This window comes from Schistocerca serialis, chromosome 4 (assembly GCF_023864345.2).
Source record: "Schistocerca serialis cubense isolate TAMUIC-IGC-003099 chromosome 4, iqSchSeri2.2, whole genome shotgun sequence".
In the NCBI taxonomy this organism is placed as follows: domain Eukaryota; kingdom Metazoa; phylum Arthropoda; class Insecta; order Orthoptera; family Acrididae; genus Schistocerca; species Schistocerca serialis.
Window position 1 is genome coordinate 622,541,649 of NC_064641.1, and position 22,831 is coordinate 622,564,479.

The 22,831-nt window shown below is 40.1% G+C and overlaps 1 protein-coding gene across 1 annotated transcript in view; it reads left to right on the top strand.

Moving 5' to 3' along the window:
- LOC126474642 (proton-coupled amino acid transporter-like protein CG1139) overlaps nucleotides 1–22,831 on the top strand; it is a 99,564-nt gene that overhangs the window by 68,266 nt on the left and 8,467 nt on the right. The window contains exon 7 of the mRNA XM_050102121.1: nucleotides 21,616–21,782. Coding sequence (XP_049958078.1) covers nucleotides 21,616–21,782 — 167 coding nt within the window. The remainder of the gene's footprint in view (nucleotides 1–21,615; nucleotides 21,783–22,831) is intronic.

The window sequence follows — 22,831 nt, forward strand, 5'->3', positions numbered from 1 at the left end:
CTGATGTTTAGTTTTTGAGATATTTCAATATCTTCAGTTAAAATGAACATTTGTATATGTCATGCTGGAAGGAAGGTTATTTGGCCCTCAAACTTATCAGCACCATTTCTTTTGGGAGGAGGGGTGGGGAAATTAGTTATATGATTTATTGCCAGTGAATTAGAGTTGCCAAAAAAAGTCTAAAGACAGACTGAAGGTAAAGTATGACTACAACACATATAAGTCTGGATGAAACTAATTATAGTGCATGAAAAATTGTGGGACAGTGTCAAGGACAGAAGTACTAGTATGAATGCAGAGAAAGATGCTGATGCATGGGCAGCTATCCCTTTGGATGTGGATAAATCTCTGTATGCACATGTGGGAAACATGAGGAATGTAAAGGAAGCTTGGGGTACCATGGAAAACCTGCTTGCTAGTGAGAACAAAGTAATTGGATGAATCTGTGATATGCTGTTGGATACCACGTTATTCAGATTTGAAGGAAATGTTCGGAATTATGTAACTCTAATTATGGATTAAAAAGAAATATAGCCAATAATCAGCTGTACATGAGCTAATCAGTTGATGATGGACTGATAGTACTCATTATGGTGTTAGATTTAACAGAAGTTTTCCTGCCATACCAGATAGGAGAGAGTCCAATACAATGGGTGAATATGTTACACTGGACAGAAAAGTTGCTAAATGGAAGTGTGGTAGAATACCTCAAGAAGGCAAATGTGGCAATGATAGTGCTTTATTTATAAAGTATTGGAATAAGTCACAGAAGAGATTTTCTAGATGCCAACAAGAAAAGAAGAAAATAAAATTTTGCATTAGCTGGAAGTATGACCACTTCAAGTCTAACTGTCCCCTTGCCCAGAACCATCAAAGAAGGTGCCCAAGGGAGCAGACAAGTCATTGTTTTCCACACTTGGTGCGTCAGACTACCAACAGAATGAATGGACCATTGATTCCAGAGCTTTATCACACATGATTTCAAGAAAGTGGTGGTTTCAAGATTCTGTACAAGAAAAATGAAACAAAAAATTGTAAAGTTTGCTAATAATACTGCATTAGTAAGTGAAGGGAAAGGAAATGTTATTATTCTCAGTTCATCAGGTATATCTTAATCAGAAATGAAAAATCCAGGATGGAATGTAACAATCAACCCTGACTGACTCAGTTCACTCTTCCGCACAACCATGATCCAGCCCCACAGCCCCAAACCTTCCACTGTTAACTTTTCGGATTTTTTAACCTCAAACCTTGCCTCACAATCATTTCCCAAACCCACCAACATGCTAACTAACCTTACATCTGCAGAAAGAACTGCAATCCACCACCTAAAAACTAATCCCTACCTTATACTCCTATCTGATGACAAAGGCTCCACCACTCACCACTGTTGTTTTGAACCACAAGGATTACCTGGCAGAAAGACTCTGCCACCTGTCAGATTCATTCACCTACAAACGCTGTCACAGTGACCCCCTTCCAGAAATTCTACATCTACATCTACATTTATAATCCGCAAGCCACCCAACGGTGTGCGGCGGAGGGCACTTTATGTGCCACTGTCATTACCTTCCTTTCCTGTTCCAGTCGCATAGGGTTCACGGGAAGCACGACTGCCAGAAAGCCTCTGTGCGCACTCGAATCTCTCTGATTTTACATTCATGATCTCCTCGGGAGGGTAAGTAGGGGGAAGCAACACATTTGATACCTCATCCAGAAATGCACCCTCTTGAAACCTGGACAATAAGCAACACCGCGATACAGAGCGCCTCTCTTGCAGAGTCCGCCACTTGAGTTTGCTAAACATCTCCGTAATGCTATCACGTTTACCAAATAACCCTGTGACGAAGCACGCTGCTTTTCTTTGGATCTTCTCTACCTCCTCTGTCAACCTGACCTGGTACAGATCCCACAATGATGAGCAATACTCAAGTATAGGTCGAACGAGTGTTTTGTAAACCACCTCCTTTGTTGATGGACTACATTTTCTAAGGACTCTCCCAATGAATCTCAACCTGGCACCCGCCTTACCAACAATCAATTTTATATGATCATTCCACTTCAAATTGTTCTGTACGCATACTCCCAGATATTTTACAGAAGTAACTGCTACCAGTGTTTGTTCCAGTATCATATAATCATACAATAAAGAATCCTTCTATGTATTCGCAATACATTACATTTGTCTACGTTAAGGGTCAGTTGCCACTCCCTGCACCAAGTGCCTATCCCCAGCAGATCTTCCTGTATTTTGCTGCAATTTTCTAATGTTGTAACTTCTCTGTATACTACAGCATCATCCGCAAAAAGCCGCATGGAACTTCCGACACTATCTACTAGGTCATTGATATATATTGTGAAAAGCAATGGTCCCATAACACTCCCCTGTGGCACGCCAGAGGTTACTTTAATGTCTGTAGACGTCTCTCCATTGAGAACAATATGCTGTGTTCTGTTTGCTAAAAACTCTTCAATCCAGCCACATAGCTGGTCTGATATTCCGTAGACTCTTACTTTGTTTAGCAGGCGACAGCGCGGAACTAAATCGAACACCTTCTGGAAGTCAAGGAAAATGGTATCTACCTGGGAGCTTGTATCTAATATTTTCTGGGTTTCATGAACAAATAAAGTGAGTTTGGTCTCAAAGGATCACTGTTTCAGGAATCCATGTTGATTCCTACAGAGTAGATTCTGGGTTTCCAGAAATGACATGATACGCGAGCAAAAAACATGTTCTAAAATTCGACAACAGATTGATGTCAGAGATATAGGCCTATAGTTTTGTGCATCTGCTCGATGACCCTTCTTGAAAACTGGAACTACCTGTGCTCTTTTCCAATCATTTGGAACCTTCTGTTCCTCTAGAGACTTACGGTACACGGCTTTTAGAAGGGGGCAAGTTCTTTCGCATACTCTGTGTAGAACCGAATTGGTATCTCGTCAGGTCTAGTGAACTTTCCTCTGTTGAGTGATTTCAGTTGCTTTTCTATTCCTTGGACACTTGCTTCGATGTCAGCCATTTTTTCGTTCATGTGAGTATTTAGAGAAGGAACTGCAGTGCGGTCTTCCTCTGTGAAACAGCTTTGGAAAAAGGTGTTTAGTATTTCAGCTTTATGCCTGTCATCCTCTGTTTCAATGCCATTATCATCCCAGAGTGTCTGGATATGCTGTTTCGATCCACTTACTGATTTAACGTAAGACCAGAACTTCCTAGGATTTTCTGTCAAGTCGGTACACAGAATTTTACTTTCAAATTCACTGAACGCTTCACGCATAGCCCTCCTTACACTAACTTTGACACCATTTAGCCTCTGTTTGTCTGAGAGGTTTTGGCTGCGTTTAAATTTGCAGTGAAGCTCTCTTCACTTTCGCAGTAGTTTCCTAACTTTGTTGTTGAACCACAGTGGGTTTTTCCCGTCCCACACAGTTTTAATCGACACGTACCTGTCTAAAATGCACTTTACGATTGCCTTAAACTTTTTCCATAAACACTCAACATTGTCAGTTTCGGAACAGCAATTTTCGTTTTGATCTGTTAGGTAGTCTGAAAACTGCCTCCTATTACTCTTACTAAACAGATAAACCTTCCTTCCTTTTTTTTATGTTCCTATTTACTTCCATATTCAGGGATGCTACAATGGCTTTATGATCACTGATTCCCTGTTCTGCGCTTACAGACTCGAAAAGTTCAGGTCTGTTTGTTATCAGTAGGTCCAAGATGTTATCTCCACGAGTCGGTTCTCTGTTTAATTGCTCGAGGTAATTTTTGGATAGTTCACTCAGTATAATGTCATTCGATGCTCTGTCCCTACCACCCATCCTAAACATCTGCGTGTCCCAGTCTATATTTGGTAGATTGAAATCTCCATCTAAGACTATAACATGCTGATGAAATTTATGTGAAATGTATTCCAGATTTTCTCTCAGTTGTTCTGCCACTAATGCTGCTGAGTCGGGAGGTCAGTAAAAGGAGCCAATTATTAACCTAGCTCGGTTGTCGAATATAACCTCCACCCATAATAATTCACAGGAACTATCCACTTCTATTTCACTACAGAATAAACTACTACTAACAGTGACTAACACACCTCCACCGGTTGCATGCAATCTATCCTTTCTAAACACCGTCTGTACCTTTGTAAAAATTTCGGCAGAATTTATCTCTGGCTTCAGCTAGCTTTCCATACCTACAACAATTTCAGCTTCGGTGCTTTCTATCAGTGCTTGAAGTTCAGGTACTTTACCAACGCAGCTTCGACAGTTTACAATTACAATACCGATTGCTGCTTGGTCCCCGCATGTCCTGACTTTGCCCCGTACCTTTTGAGGCTGTTGCCCTTTCTGTACTTGCCTGAAGCCATCTAACCTAAAAAACCGCCCAGTCCACGCCACACAACCCCTGCTACCCGTGCAGCCGCTTGCTGCTTGTAGTGGACTCCTGACCTATCCAGCGGAACCTGAAACCCCACCATCCTATGGCGCAAGTCGAGGAATCTGCAGCCCACATGGTCGCAGAACTGTCTCAGCCTCTGATTCAGAACCTCCACTTGGCTCTGTGCCAAAGGTCCGCTGTCAGTTCTGTTGACGATGCTGCAGATGGTGAGATCTGCTTTCATCCCGCTAGCAAGAATGGCAGTCCTCTCCAAATCAGATAGCCTCCAGAAGCCAGAGAGGATTTCCTCCGATTCTTAGTGAGACACATCATTGGTGCTGACATGAGCGACCACCTGCAGATGGGTGCACCCTGTACCCTTCATGGCATCCGGAAGGACGCTTACCACAGCTGGAATGACTCCCCCCGGTATACATACCAAGTGCACATTGGTTTTCTTCCCCTCCCTTGCAACCATATCCTTCCTCTGCAACCACCTGGATCTTGCAGACTAAAACTGTCTACTGGACCGAGACTCGAACTCGGGACCTTTGCCTTTTGCGGGCAAGTGCTCAAATCTCATTCAGGAAACATCCCCCCGGCTGTGGCTAAGCCACAGGATCTCCAGGAGTAGGCTCTCCAGTCCCTCCTCAAATCCTTAGGCCCATACCAGAACCTCTCCCTCAAGTCCATCTCTTTCCTTATCCCCACCACTCCTCACACTCCTACCTTCTACGTGCTTCCTAAAATCCATGAACCAATCTATCCAGATTGCTCTGTTGTGGCTGGCTACTGTACACCCATTGAGAGAATCTGCTCTCACAGACCAACACCTTCAGCCTATTAATCACAACCTACCCTCCTATAAAAAGCTACCAACCATCCTCCAACAACACTCCACAGCTCCTGATTCTATACCATATGGTGTCCGGCACTATTGATGCCACCTCCATTACACTAACATTCCCCATGCCCATGGCTTCACTGCTATTGAATACTACCTTCCCCAATATGAATTTCAAACCAACAACCTCCTTCCAAGTCATCATAACCAATTTTATCCTCACCCACAATTACTTCTCCTTTGAAGGCATTACCTACAAACAAATCCAAGGTATGACTATGGGCACCCACATGACCCCATCCTATGCCAACCTATTCAAGGGCCATCTACAGGAATTCTTCCTGAACACCCAGAATCTGAAACTCCTTACCTGGTTCAGATTCTTTGAGAACATCTTCGTAATCTGAATTGAGGATGAGGATACCCTATCCACATTCTTCCAGAACCTCAACACCTTCTCCCCTATTTGCTTCACCTGGTCATACTCAACCCGACAAGCCACGTTTCTCGACGTTGACCTCCACCTCAAAGATGGCTACAGCAGTACCTCTGTCCACATCAAACCTACCAAGCACCAGTGATACCTCCACTTCGACAGCGGCCGCCCATTCCATACCAAGAAGTCCCTTCCACACAGCCTAGCCACCTATGGCAATCACATTGGTAGTGATAAGCAGTCCCTCTAGAAATATACCAAGTGCCTCACTTATGTATGCAATTACCCTCCCAGTCTTGTTCAAAATCAAATTTCCCATGCCTTATCTTTCCAGTCACCTGCTACCTCCCAGAGTCTCACCATCCATCCACAGAGGAGCATTGCTCTCATGGTGCAGTACCCCCTAGGACTGGAGCAACTGAATCACATTATCCACCAGGGTTTTTACTACTTCTCGCAATGCTCTGAAATGAGAAATGTCCTACCCATCATCCTTCCCACCCCTCCCACAGTGATATACCGAACCTACACAATATCCTTGTCCATCCCTACACAACCCCTGCTCGCAACCCCTTGCCTCATAGTTCATACCCTGTAATAGGCCTGGATGCAAGACCAGTCCTGTACATCCTCCCACAACCATCTACTCCAGTCCAGTCACAAACATCACCTTTCCCATCAACGGCAGGGCTACTTGCAAAACCAGGCATGTGATTTACAAGTTAAGCTCCAACCACAGTGCAGCATGCTATGTGGGCATGAATGACTGATAAGCTATCTGTCCACGTGAATGGCCACCAACAAACTGTGGCCAAGAAACAGGTGGACCACCCTGCTGCTGAGCGAGCCACCCAACACTACATTCTTCATTTCAATGACTCCTTACAGCCTGTGCCATTTGGATCCTTCCCAACAACACTAGCTTTCTGAATTGTGCTGGTAGGAAGTCTCCCAGAAATATATCCAACGTTGCTCTAACTGTCCCAGCCTCATCAGCCTTCATTATTCATTGTCCTTACCCATCCAGCCCCTTCCATGTATCCATTCCAGCCCTCTTTCCACAATGTATCTCCTTTTCCACTACCCCTCTGCCCTCTCCCACCCTCTGTATAACCACCTGACTGCACCTAGCTGCACTATCCTCTCTCTACCTCATCCCTGCTCACTCTCGTAAGCAGCAAACTACCGCCTTGCCAACCAGTTATACTACCCCCCTCCCCCCCCAGCCTCTTCCTTACCCCCACCACATGGTTGCCTCTCCCATAATACATTGCTGCTCACAGTCTGGCTTCAGCTGCCAGCAACTGTGGTCTTGTGGGTGTGAACTGGGATTGTGTGTGTGTGTGTGTGTGTGTGTGTGTGTGTGTGTGTGTGTGTGTGTCCTATTTTTAACAAAGGCCTTGTTGGGCAAAAGCTCGCTTTCCAACAGTCTTTTTTGTTGTGCCTATCTGCAACTCAGCATCTCCACTATATGTGAGTAGCAACTGTCCTTGACAATATTTTTTCCAATGAGATGTTATTCTTGTCCCTGGATTAGCCATAAATTTGCTCCTGCTTTGGTTGAGAAAGGCATAGATGTCTCTGACAATGATGGATGTAAGATGTTCAAAAGGGACGAGCTACATTTCTCAAGATTGGAGTCGAATCCCAGTTATAAACTAAGAAATGTTGAACCTGTGTCCCTTGAGAATGCCTTAGCTGTTAGTAATGTTAATAACAAGGAAGATGTATCACGTCATAGACTTGGTGAAGTTGGAGTTGGCACTGGACTTACGTGATGTTTACAGAGTGGAGGCACAAAGTGGATTCTGTAGACAAGTTTAAAACATGTATGCTTAGTAAGATGTCTAAATTTTGTAAGGATGGAAGACAGAATCAGTGTAAGGTGCTAGGCTTGTTGCATATGGATTTATGTGGTCTCATTGAGCAAATTCCATGTAGTACTAGTGGATGGCTGTTCTAGGATATTCTGTTATTTTCTCAAGGGTAAAGATCAAACATGTGAATTATTTACTGAGTTAGAAACTTGGACTGAAAATAATTTTGATGCAAACATCAAAGCTATCAGGCCAAACAATTAATCAAACAGAACTAACAGGCTATAGTGAATGTAAAATAGAAAGGAAGACAGTATAAATTGTCACATATTTGTTTGACTCATGAGAGTGTGATATGGAAATGTTGAAAATCCTGAACTTGGAGATGTATGAAGACCAACATTAACTATCCAGTGAAAGCTTACATACAGATATTCAAGGTACAAGCAATTAAACAAGGACTCTGGGAGTAAGCCTGTACAACAGCCTTCTACGTGTCACTCCAGTAGGTATCCCACAGAAAAGATTTGACTAGCTGTAGCAACAACAGCATTTCAGCAATCATTCTTCTTGGTCTCCATATTCGAATGGGGCTGGAAGAAGCTCTAAGATGTAGTACAGTGAAAAGTACCCTCTTGGATTCACTTTACACTGCTTTTTGGAGTATAAATGAAGATGTAAACATAGCTGTAGAATAAACTAAGGTAGCAGCGGCATATGTACAAGTTAAAATCAAATCTCAGTTCTATTGGCTTTTTTCTTAGAAATTTCCTTCATTATGTTGATCTGCAGTTAGGTTTAGTAACATTCTTTCACTCACTACTGAACTATGTCATAACCTTCTGTGGAAACAAGCCAAAATCAAAAAAGTACTTATTTTAAAGACACATGGAGGAAGAACATTGTGTGAAGTTGGTAACTAAACATCTCGTTGCAGCCTCTTCAGGGACCCAGAATTGTTACACTCACATATCAATTAAACGACATCTTCCATACACCATGAGCTACACTAGAAATGTTTTATTTTCTAAAACCAGTTTTCAGATTTATAACCCATCATCAGTGCATGTGATACAGAGGAGCAAACAACTGTATGTGTGTGGTTTCTACAAAACGATAGCTGCACATATACAGTAGTAATATAAGTCTACTTACATTATGCACTTCATCTACATCTAAATCTACATGGACTACATCTACATCTACATGGATACTCTGCAAATTACACTTAAGTGCCTGGCAGCAGGTTCACCGAACGACCTTCACAATAATTCTCTATTATTCCACTCTTGAACAGTGTGTGGAAAAACAAACATCTATATTTTTCCATGTGAGCTCTGATTTCTATTATTTTATTCTGATGATCATTTCTCCCCATGTAAGTTCGTGTCAACAAAATATTTTTGTATTCAGAGGAGAAAGTTGGTGATTGAAATTTTGTGAGAACATCTTGCAGCAATGAGAAATACCTTTTTCTTTAATGATGTTCACGCCAAATCCCGTATCATGTCCATGACACTCTATACCCTATTTCTTGATAATATAAAACATGCTGCTCTTCTTTGAATTTTCTCAATGTACTCTTTTAATTCTGTCTGATAAGGATCCCATACCATGCAGCAGTACTCCAAAAGAGGACAGACAAGCATGGTGTAGGCAGTCTCTTTAGTAGGTTTGTTACATCTTCTAAGTGTTCTGTGAATAAATCACAGTCTTGGGTTCCCCTTCTCAACAACATTTTCTATGTGTAACTTCCAATTTAAGTGTTAATAATTGTATTTGCTAGATATTTAGTTGAATTTACAGTCTTTAGATTAGACTGATTTATCATGTAAAAAAAGTTTAAACAGATTCCTTTAGCACTCATGTGGTTGACCTCATACTTTTCATTACTTAGTGTCAACTGTCAATTTTTGCACCACACAGATATCTTATATAAATATGATCTTAGAAATAACAGAAGACATATAATGCAAATTCCTTGACCTGTCAGGTCTGTGTTTAGTCTATATAACAGTTATGTCGAACGTTATTAGGCACTGTCACAGCCTAAAATTTGACAGCAATAACATACATAACAAACTGTGTAGTATGTTACAGGACATATTTCAGATCCTGTAATGTTAACTGACAAGCATGTCATTTCTGTAGAAGTGCTTAATGTAAGTAGAGTTATATTACTGCCATATATGTAAAAGTTATCATTTTGTAGAAATCAATGTACATACAGTTGTTTATTTTTCTGTACCATATGCCAATGATTATGGGCTATAAACCCAAATACAAGCTTTAGCAAATAAAATATTTCTAGTGCAGCTCATGGTGTATAGAGGTTGTCTTTTAATAAATATCTGAAAGCTGCAGATCACCAGGCATTCAAGATTTTTACATGCCAATTAATCTACAGCCTAATGTCATTTGTGATTAATAAAAAGAGTGAATTTAGGATGAACTGTGAAATTTACAATCACAATACCAGAAATAAAAACAATTGTCATACAGACTATGCACCACTATCTATGTTTCAGAAAGGAGTTTCATAAATCCAGTGAAAAAGTTCATAAATGCTGTTGGTAGACATCAAGCAGGAAACTGAAAATCCCCATATGTTCACAAACATCCTTTCTAAAATTTTATCATGTACTCAGTTATTTCCTGGATGCCTTCATCTACAGTTTTTAGCCTCTCTAGCTACCTCTAGTTCCACTGAAGTTACTTCCTGACGTCTTAACACGTGTCCTATCACCCTGTCCCTTCTCCTTCTCAGTGTTTTCCCATATATGCCTTTCTGCAGAGAACCTCCTCATTTGTTTTCTTATCAGACCACCTAATTTTCAACATTCTTTTGTAGTAACATATCTCAAATGCTTCAGTTCTCCTCTGTTCCAGTTTTCCACAGCCCACATTTCATTACAATGCAATTCTGTGCTCCAAACATACAGTATCAGTGCTTTCTTCCTCAAATTGAAGCCTATGTTTGTACTACCAGACTTCTCTTAGCCAAGAATGCTCTCTTTGTCAGTGCTAGTTTGCTTTTTATGTTCCCTTTGCTCTATCCATCTTGGGTTATCTTGCTACCTCGATACCAGGATTCCTTAACTTCATCTACTTTGTGATTCCCAATTCTGATGTTAAGTTTCTAACTGTTTTCATTTCTGCTACTTCTCATTACTTTCATCTTTCTTCAATTTACTATCAAGCCATATTTTGTGTTCATAAGACTCTTCATTTCTTTCAACACATCCAGTAATTCTTCTGCACTTTCGACGACGATGCCAATGTCATCAGTAAATCATTGATATCCTTTCACCTGCAATTTTAGTCTACTCTTAAACTTTTATTGTATTTTTGCCGTTGCTTCTTCCATGCGTAGATTGAAAAGTGGAGGCGAAAGACTACATCCCTGTCTTACGCCCTTTATAATCTGAGCATTTTGTTCTTGGCCTTGCGGTTTTATTATTCGCTTTTGGTTCTTGTTCACACTGTATATTACCCATCTTTCTCTATAGCTTACCCCTGTTCTTATCAGAATTTTGAATATCTTGCACCATTTTACATTGTCAGACTCTGTTTCCAGGTTGACAAATTCTATGAATCTGTTGTGCTTTTTCTTCTGTCTTGCTTCCGCTATCAACTGCAACATCAGAAATGCCTGTCTCGTGCCTTTAACTTTCCTAAAGCCAAACTGATCATCATGTAACAGAGTCTCAGTTTTCTTTTCCATTCTTCTGTATATCATTCTTGCCAACGATTTATCCATTAGCTGTAAAGCCGATTGTGCTTTAATTCTCACATTTCTTGTCTCCTGTTATCTTTGGAACTGTGTGGATGATGGTTTTCTAGAATTCTGATGGTATATTGCAAGTCTCATACATTTTCCACACCAACTAAAATAGTTATTTTGTTGCCACTTCCCCAGTGGTTTTAGAAATCCTGATGAAATGTTATCAATCACTTCTGCCTTATTTGATCTAAAGTCATCTAAAGCTCTTTTAAATATTGACTCTAATATTGGAACCCTCATCTCTTCTCTGTCGACTTCTGTTACCCATGGTTTCCATCAATTACCTTCCTTGTACCTGTGTTTTTCTTTCCAGCTTCGGGACTGCATTTCTTAGATACGTCCATTCCTCTTCAACTGAACTACCTACAGAGCTATTCATTATTGCAGTATCATTAGCTTCACAGAACTTCAAGCATACTCTTCACTTCTTATTACTTCAGTACCCTACTCCTCTGCACAATGAATTTTCCTGACTAGTCTCTTAAATTTAAGCATACACTTCATCATAGCTAAATTGTGATCTGAGTCTGTACCTGCTCCTGGGTACACCTTGCAAACCAATATCTGACTTCAGAATCTCTGCCTGACCATGATGAAATCTAACTGGAATTGTCCCATATCCCCTCGCCTTTTCATATTATACCTCCACCTCTTATGGTTCTTGGACAAAGTGTTCATTATTACTAGTTGAAATGTATTGCAAAACTCAATTAGTCCTTCCCTCTCTCATTCCTACTACCAATCCCATATTCTCCTGTTACCCCTTCTTCTACTCCTTCCCCTAGAACTACATTCCAGTCTCCATGACTTTTAGATTTTTAACTCCCTTTACATACTGAATTACCCTTTCATATGCTTTCTCTGTCTCTTCATCATTTGCTTGCAATGTCTGCGTATATACCCAAACTATTGTTGTCAGTGTTGGTTTGCTGTTAATTCTAATGAGAACAACCCTGTCACTGAAATGTTCACAGTAACTCCCTCTCTACCCTACATCCCTATTAATAATGAATCCTACTCATATTATATCATTTTCTGCTGCTGTTGATATTACCCTATACATGTCTACCCATAAATCCTTCTCTTCTTTCCATTCTACTTCACTGACACTCACTACATCTAGATTGAGCCTTAGCATATCCATTTTCAGATTTTCTAGTTTCTCCACCATGTTCATACTTCTGACATTAGAAACCCAAACTCGCAGAATGTTACGCTTTTGTTGCTTATTCAATCTTTGTCTCTTGGTTACCTTTCTCTTTTTCCTCTTTGCTGTCCCCTTACTTGTGGATACACCTCATGTGTCTTTTATGCAGTGGTTTCCATTGCCTTCTGCATCTTCATGCTGTTGATCAATGCTGATTCTTCCACCTTTTATGGGCAGTTCTCACACCAAGGGCAAGAGTGTACCCTGAACTTCTGTCCATTCCTCTGCCCTCTTTAACAAGGTTGAGGGTAACTTCTTAGGCTGGAAGTCTTTGGCCACCATAGCTGATTTTCATTCCAAATGCAAGCAATGGCAGGACCTGTGACATTTTGATTATTGGTCAGAGACATACCCCTAGGCCATTGGCGCTTTTACAGACACTTCATAGTATTCTGTTTTATGTCACATAAATGCTCTGTGCTGACAGCACCTAGGAAGTGAAGAGAGGAGAACTACCTTTTTTTGAGTAGCTATCGAACAAGGTGGCACACACCTAGCTGTCCGGCTTTCCATAATTTCCCTAAATAGCTTCAGGCAAATGCTGAGATGGTTCCTTTGAAAGAGTATGGTTGGCTTCCTTCCCCATCCTTTCCTAATCTGATGGGACTGATGACCTCATTGTTTGGTCCCCTCCCCTAAATCAACCACCATCAAAGTAGCTGTTTATTAAAATATATGCTCATATTTAACACAGGTTACTCTAGAAGTAAATCCCATTTTTATCAGTTAGAGTAGATTGTCACTAGTCATTGCTTGTCCATGTTTACTCTAGGGAGGTCCATGCAGTGTCTGCCTCTTCCTGTTAACACATAACTCATTCTACATCCCCAAAGGCTCTCCTTCATGATGTTATTCGCAGAACATGATGTGTGATGACACTAATTACTCAGTGATCTCACCTGTGATTCCTAATGTATGGAAAAGATCTTCATGCAGAAGATGAAGTAATTAACACTATGTTAATTTTAAATACAGAAACAGACACTCTGTCTCTGTAGTAATTTATATCTTGAGTCATCCTACAAAACTCACCTTCATCACCAAATTCACTTGGTATAACTTCATTTACTAATCTGTATGTTACTACACGTTCTACCACTGCTGTCATGGTGCACATCATGTTTGATCAGCGTGCTGTTCAGCAGCTCCAGGCAACCCACCAGAGGCTGCTGACCACGGACAGCACCTTCGCCACCTGCAGCAGAAAGCCAGTGGCTCCTGGTGGACAAAAGCCCTTTATATTTTCATGTACTGGCTCCTGCCAGCCATTGTTGTACATTCTAGAAACTGTATTGGACTGTCTATGTTATACTGTCATGTTGTTGGTATCATTTTTTTTAATTGCTGTCCTGCTGCTTTCTAGCTTTTTACTATTTGTGTAAATAGTATGTAGAGGCTTAGTTCATCCATTCATCCACACATCATGAAGGGCAATAGCTATCATGAAGAAGAGGCTTCAGGGACATGCAAATGGTTAAGTACTACATTAAGAGGCAGAAGCAGTCACTACATGCTAATCCTGTGAAGCATACCAACAACCAATTACAACTAATACTAATATACTCTTGTTAGCTATGGGAATTACTTCTAGATTAATAGAGAAAGCTGTTACTTTTCAAAAAAGCCACTGAATTTCTTGTTGCATTACCAAGCTGCTGTTTCAACCAACTACTTCATAGTAAACATTTCCATAAATTTACTGATTTCAGATAATACTATAAGCTGTTTATCTACTAGGAAGATTGAAACATGTTTAATGTGAACATTGAAGTTAACCAGAATTTTTGTCCCAATGCCCCAATGTTCTGATAAATTACAGAAGTAATCAATAATGAAGTGTTGTTTTATTGATTTTGTTTAGAATATCTTGGGGTTTCCAATTTCCTGCCTGATGTCTGCCAGTAACCTGCTAAAGACTTTCTCGCCAGAATATAGAAGTCAGTTATTGTGAAATGTAGACTGGGATGCACAGTCTAAATCAAAATTATTTTTTCTTTTACTACTATAGTCATCTTATTTATAGTTTATCCTAATTTAATTTTTATAATTAGCCACAACACCATTAGAAAGTAAATGTAATGGTGCATGAGTGTAGGAATTGCTGGGAACCTGAACAAAGCTTCTCCGATATTTTCAGAATCAGTACTTAGCACTCAAACTGCACACTTATGTAGAACAAGTATGTTCATGGTCCTAGCTACACCAGTCTGAAAGATTTCTTATAGCACAGTATAGTGTGAAAATATGCCCAGTATGCTATGAATCTTTTCTGCAGGTCAATACAGTGACTGAAGTTTTTAAATTCAAAGATATACAACTAAGAATTGTGCTTAACTTATTCTTATAGTGGTGTCAACTCAGTTTGTTATCCAGCTGCAGACCAGAAAATTTGACACACAGACCTTCATTTATGTGTACCTACTGATATCTACTTCTGATACATTATTTATTTGTAATACCACAGTATGAGTTTTTGTAAAGTTGAGTATTAAGGTGTTTATCACCAACCTGTAACCAGTTTAGTTTCACTATTCTCTTGGATGTGTGTGGAATGACAAGCCATTCAATATCTACGTATTATGTTTCAAAAAACTTATGACACTGAACTGCAGCAACTGGGTTTTATTAGTACTTCTGGTTTTGGCTGTAAGCCATCATCTGGTACCAAAATCATTTGAAACATTTCATTTGTCATGAACAGTGAAAGAAAAAGCATTGAATATTTTAATCCATATGAAAGACTAACAAAACACTTATTCTTAGCATTTACAAAAGTAGCAATCGTCCTTGTAAATGCTAAGAATGAGTGTTTTATTATGTGTTTAATGTAGATTTGTGCTTTGTGGTGCCATCTCATATGAAGATAATGATTGCTGTGCTTGTAAATGTTAAGAATGAGTTTTTTTTGTGTTTCATGTTGATTAAAATATTCAGTGCTTTGTGTTTCAATATTCTCGACAAATGAAATGCTTTTAAGTGATTTTCATACCAGATGATGGATTACGGATGAAACTGATAGTTTTAATGAAATACAGTTAATGCATTTCAGTGTCATGAGATTTTTGAAACACTTATTGACTGCAAAAAATTATCTGGGGGAAAAAAAAAAAACCTATCTATATAGTATACATCCAACCCGAGATATTTCTCACCCCTGCAAGTGGTGTTCCATCAGGTACCCAACTTTCACATCCTAGTCCATCCATATGCCATTCCCAATCCCGACCCCTAGCCACAAGGATCATACTAATGTGGAAGACCTAGGTGGAAAACCTATTCAGTCCAGCCACCCAGCACTTCCTCTGACTCTTTGCCACAAGGATCACACTAATGTGGAAGACATAGGTGCAAAACCTGTCCAATCCAGCCACCCAGCACTTCCTATTCCAGTCTTGTCACAGGTTTATCCTACCCCATGAGGGGCCAGGCCACCTGTGAAAGCAGCCATTTCATTTACCAGCTATGCTGCAATCATTGTACGGCTTTTTACATTGGTGTGAATACCAACTAGCTGTACACCAGGATGAAAGGCCACTGCCAAACTGTGGCCAAGAGCAAAGGAGACCACCCCGTGGCACAACATGCAGCTGAACATAACACATTTGACTTCAATGGCTGCTTCACTACCTGAGCCATCTGAATCCTTCCTTCCAACACCATCTCCTCTGAAATGCACAGATGAGAGTTATCCTTATTTTCCACTCCCATAAATATCCTGGCCTCAACCTACGGTAACATATTGTTCCCACACCATCCACCAACAGTTTCCATGTCCTATCATCTCCTCCCCATTCTTGCCTCACACCCTCTTTATTTGCAGCTGTCTGTCAATGCATCCACCCGTCTTTCCTGTTCTTCTTATTTATTTATTTATTTTTTTGCTTTTTTCGCTACCTCCCTGCCCCACAACCTCCTGACACTGTGCCTGTTGGAATCTAGTCCCTGCACACTCCACTAGACAGCATTTGTCTCTCTCAACACTACTGCCCCTTCCCTTTTCCCATCCCATCCACATTGCTGCTTGCATCTCACATGATGTTGCATTCTGGCCTGAGATGCTGGAGTTGGTGGTCATGTGTGCATGAGGTGTGTGTGTGTGTGTGTGTGTGTGTGAGTGTGTGTGTGTGTGTGTGTCTTTACTGATGAAGGCTATGGCCCAATAGCAACATGTGAGTGTCTTTTAATTGTACCTGTCTGCAACTTGAGACGTCTCCAATTTTTCCCTACATTGTCAATATTCCTACACAATTGTTAATCATTTATACAATGTGCAGAATTAGTCTGTAACAGCTATTTTACAACTAAATCTACATTCACACTCCTAACACACCCTGAAAACCACTGTGATGTGAATGACAGAGGAGGCCTCCACATTACTATGTTCTAGGATTTCTTTCCATTCCATTCACATATAGGACAGGAGAAGAAAGAATGTTTGAATGCCTCTGTGCATGTTGTAATTAGTTTCATCTTTTCTTTGCAGCCCCTATGGGAGAAATACATAGGAGGCTGTAGTATATTCCCTGACACTACTTTTGCTGATAAGCCAAATGCCTTTTCGAAATCATTAAGTACTGCATCTACCTGGCTTATTGGTCCACAGCTTTCACAATATCACATGAAAAAAGCATAAATTGGTTTTCAAATGGCTCATGCCACCCAAGGGCTACTACTGCAGGGGATGACCACTACCTATGGATTATGACTCGGAGCAACCCTGACAGCATCGCCACCATGCCGAATAACACTTTTCGTGCAGCAATAGGACATCGTGTTATGACTCTAACTGTGCGCAATAAGCTGCATGATGCGCAACTTCACTCCTGACGTCCATGGCAAGGTCCATTGTTGCAACCACAACATGCAGTGTGGTACAGATGGACCCAACAACGTACCGAAAGGACTGCTCAGGATTGGCATCACATTCTCTTCACTTATGAGTGTCACATATTCCTTCAAGCAGACAATTGTCAGAGACATGTCTGGAGGCAACTCTGTCAGGCTGAATGCCTTAGACACACTGTCCAGCGAGTGTAGCAAGGTGGAGGTTCCCTGACGTTTTGGGGTGGCGTTTAATGGGGCCAACATACGCCATTGGTGGTCATGGAAGGCACCGTAACGGCTGTACAATACATGAATGCCATCCTCCAACTGATAGTGCAACCATATTGGCAGCGTATTGGTGAGGCATTCGTCTTCGTGGATGACAATTCAGGCCTCCATCATGCACATCGTGTGAATGACTTCCTTCAGGATAATGACATCACTCGACTAGAGCAGCCAGCTTGTTCTCCAGACATGAACCCTATCAAACATGCCTGAGATAGATAGAAAAAGGCTGTTTATGGATGACATGACCCACCAACCACTCTGAGGGATCTATGCAGAATTGCTGCTGAGGAGTAGGACAATCTGGACCAACAGTGCCTTGATGAACTTGTCGATAGTATACCAAGATAAATACAGGCATGCATCAATGCAAGAGGACGTGCTACTGAATATTACAGGTACCGGTGCATACACCAATCAGGACCACCACCTCTGAAGGTCTCGCTGTATGGTGGTACAACATGCAATGTGTGGTTTTCATGAGCAATAAAAAGGGCAGAAATGATGTTTACGTTGATCTCTATTCCAATTTTCTGTACAGGTTCTGGAACTCTCAGAACTTTTTTTGATGTGTGTATCTAGAATTTGATAAAGGTTCCATTGGGCCTTTTTCAGTATTAGCAAATTGAGTTGTTTCTCAATTCCACTGATATTAATATCTATATCATTCATTTGAGCAGTGGTACAAGATTTAAACTAGGGCAGAACTACTAGTTCCCCCTTTGAAAACAGAATTCAGCATTTCTGCTTTTGCTTGCTATCAATCATTTGATTTCGTGTATCATCCATCTAGACGTCAACTTTGGTGCCTCAAACAGCCTTTATATGGTAGTCACTGAAGGCTTCAGTTATAATGCTTTTGAGTGCCAAATACAGCTTATTTATCTATGGTCGACTTATTTAATGTATGCCTTGGCTCATTTCACATCCCTGAAGAATTTCCTTCATGGCAAAACCTATGGAATACCCTGAATGAAGACCATTCTGCAAATTAATACTGTCTTCTGGCATTGCTGCTGTCTTATAGACAACCATATCATCATGAACAGTCTTAAGGAGCTTCCAGTGCTTTCTACTATATTATTTATGAACAAGAACAGTAATGGTCCTATCATACTTTTTTGGGGTACTCCAGGAATTACTTTTACATCTGTTGATTTTGATCGATTGAGAGTAATGTGTTGACTTCTATTTACAAGGAAGTTTTGAATTCAGTTACAAATATGGTATAATACTCAGTAAACTCATATATTCTGCACTAAATGCCAGTGTGAGACGCTGTCAAATGCCTTCCTGAAGTCAACAAACATGAGATCAACCTGAGTGATATTTGCCTACAGCACTATGTGTCTCATGGAGGAACAGAGTGAGCTGAGTTTCACAAGATCTCTATTTGCGGAATCCCTGTTGATTTTCATTGAGGACCTTTTTGTTCTTCAAAAGCATCTTAAGGCTTGGACATAAAACAGAATCCATAATTCTACAATAGCGTGTTGTCAATATTGTGTGTGTGTGTGTGTGTGTGTGTGTGTGTGTGTGTGTGTGTGTGTGTGTGTGTGTGTGTGTGTGTATGTGTCTTTCCTATGATCTTTCTTGAAAATGAGAATGACCTGTACTTTTTTCTAATCAATAACTATCCTTTGTTACTTCAGCAATCTATGATAAACTGCAGCTAGAAGGGGAGTGATTTCTTTCACAAAATGTTTGTAGAATCTTATAGGTATCTCATCTGGTCCTGATGCCTTTCCACTACTTAGTAATTGTAGTTACAGTTCTATTCAGTGTCAGTATCTCAGTATCTACCATTTCATAGTTCATATGATGCTTGAAAGAAGGGACCATGTTACAGTCTTCCATGATGAAACAATCTGAGAAAACAAAATGCAGTATTTCAGCCTTCTCTCTGTTATCTCCTGTGTCAGTACCAGTATGGTCACTGAGTGAATGAACAGTGCATTTTCAACCACTTACATATTTCAAGTGAGATCAAAACCTCTTATGGTTTTTACTTAAATCAATTGACAAAATTTTACTTTCAAAGTCTTTGAACACTTCTCTCATTGATCTTCTTAAACTTATTTTTGTTTCATTCAGCTTCTGTCAGCTAGGTTTTGACTCTCTTTGTTTACATAGCAATTTCCTAATATGCGTATTAAACCACAGTGGGTCTTTCCCTTCCATTAAGACCTTGCTCAGAAAATATGTGTCTAAGGCATATTGAATGAAACGTTTGAAATTTATCTACTTGTGCTCCTCATCTTCATCCTCAGCACTGAATATCTGATGGTGAGTACTCAGATACTGTGCAATGTGTATCCTGTCACTCTTACTGACACTATTACTAATGTCATGTTCTTATTTATAGCCAAGTTAAAATTGCAGCACCCATTCAGTCCTTTCATGCACATTTGTTTTCGTACAACTGTGCAGTTATTCTATGAAACAGGATCCTCTTAGTGTTTCCTAGCACTGCTGAATTAGTTGTCTCCTGAGATAAACTGTGAAGCAAGCACCAATCCTCTCTTAAATTAAAATCTCTGTCCCTCTTTATATGGTGGTGTCTTTCTCTCTCAATCCTGGTTTGTAGCATCTAATTTTATGATTTTAATTAGGGCAATGCACGGCAATTGTCCATTTGCTTGGCTGCTTCAGTTAGGACTGCTGCTTATGCTCTTGGCACTTCCCCTTATCTGTCCTACCAAACCAATTTACCCATTTGTCATCTAAATCTGTTAAATCAAATGACAGCTATAATGTGTATACTGTCCAGTCAGAGAACAGTAGTAGATGGGTATAATCCCTCTGAATGTGAAAGCATTTATAGAAACCATTTAAGTCTTTTGCTAACTTGATGAGCTTTGTTAGCAGTCATTAAGTGATTCAAGCTGTGTTTCCTGTCAGAACCCCACTGGATTGAATGTGGCACATGCCTAGTTTATGGATACTTAGACTACCTTTAGCAGTACAAAGTAGACCTTTCCACTCTGTTGGTAGGGTATAATGCAGTGAACACAGTGCTCCCATAGGAGTCTACTAGAATTATAGTATCAAGCACCTATTTATGCCTGAGTTTGATTCCCAGTATCAACTATGTTCTTTGATGCACATGTGTTTTCTAGCATCCTCATTTTACAGAATTTGCTGTATCCCAGGATTTTTCTTAAGTTTAAAGATGAAGTGGCCAGTTAACTCTTAATAAACTGTACCTCGGAGCTCATGTATTGGTAAAATTGACAACTCTATAACTGTATGATATATTACGTGAAATCTCTATTTCAACTGATACCTTTAATATGTTAGTCCAGAAACCTGTAATCTGTACCATTAGGCAGGTATAATTCTATCTCATTTCATGGTTATATTTTGTGTGGTGATTGTTTACAGATAATTTGCTTGGCTGCTTCAGGTGTGTGTGCTACTTACATCCCTTGTCCCTCTCCTTAAGTGTTGTAATGGTAGCCTCCTCCCACCTCTCCCACCACTACTGCTATACATGTTTGAGTTCATGCAGTGACCACACAATTGATGAAAGGAGCTCATCAAGACAACTGGGCAATACAAAATAATGTGTTCCAAATTGAAACAGTCAACAAGATAGACATGTATGAAAACATTCCATGTATCAGTTACACCGGAGAGAGGGGAAGCGAGAAGGAGGGGGAGGGGGAGGAGAGAGATGGTAGAGAGCAGAAGGAGGAGGACGAGGAGATTACTGTTTAAAGAGGTCATTAGAATTGGAGCACAAGTGCAGATTAGGGAAGAATGGAGACCGAAACTGGTTGTGCCCTTTCAAACGAACCATACTGGCATTTGCCTCAAGTGATTTAGGAAAATTTTAGAGAAATCATGGAAAGTCAAAATCTGGGTAGCTGCATGTGACTCTGAGCCATCATCCTGCTGAATCCACCACCTCACTCTGTAGTAGAGAGTAAAGAGTAGAGAGAGAGATTGAGAGGGAGAGAGAGAGAAAGAGAGAGAGAAAGCTTGTTTAAAAAGTGTGAACAGTCCAAATTAAGCACATCCATAACAACTGTATATTTTTACAGATTGGCCCAGTTAGTTAAGATCAAGATTGCAGTGGCAATCTTCTTCACATATGCACTGCAGTTCTATGTTCCCTTTGAAGTCATCTGGAACGCATCAAAACACTATTTTGGCTCCTACAGATTGTTAGCTGAGTATGCCTTAAGGACAGTTCTTGTTTTATGCACAGGTAAGAGGTTTATAACTTCATTAACTATTTCATAATGTTGCTTATTTAAGTACCCATATGTGCAATGTTCTATTCTAGAATGAAAATTAACACAATCATCATCTTAATGTATTAGATCAGATGACAGGTATAATTTATACACTGTCCAGTCAGAGAACATTTTCAGGTGGGTTTAACCCCTCCGGGTCTGAAAATGTTTGTAGAAACTATTTAAATCTTGTGATAACTTGATGGGATATTTTAGTGGTTATTAAATATACACAGACCCAAATTTTTGAAAGTGCTTGTTAACTACCAGTGAGACTTGCTTTTAGGAAGAGCTTTCTGAAACAGAACCGTAAATGATCTCACAAGAGATTCATTCATTCAGTCATTCATTCATGCACTGTTTTTCACAGATGCCACAATGAAGGAGTACATACAGAGATAGGGAATGAGTCAATCTGTACATTAATAGGCAGAATAGACATGCAGGCTACTTCTGTAAAGTATAATAACATAAAATTATTACTAGTGTTATTCTGTTCACACCAATATTTATGGTAATTACATCTAGATTATTATGAAACTGATAACCTTCAGTTTTCATAGTTTAGCTATGGACTCTCAATAAAGACACATGAGACCATGCTCTAAAACATCAGATCCAATGTAGAGTGCAGAGGACAGCTGTCAAAAAGTTTCCTGATCAATATAGGGGTAAGGCAATGAGACAACATTTCATGTACATTACCAGAAAAAAATTACTACACCTGGAAAGATGATCTCAATTTTGATGCGATGATGGCTTATGCCACCTAGGGTATAGTATATGTACTGATAATGGTTTCAACATCATCTGCCAACAGATCAACAGATAGGGTAGTGGCATAGCTACCAGGGCGCCATCTGTACCCACCCTTCAATAGGGAATGGTAACAGGAAAAAAACTCGTTGTGGAGCAAATATGTGAAGCAAGTAGGTGACCATGTTATGCAGACACACTCATGCTTCCTACAGCCAACTGAGTGAGTTTGAAAGTGTCCAAATAGTGGCCTTCTGAATAGTGG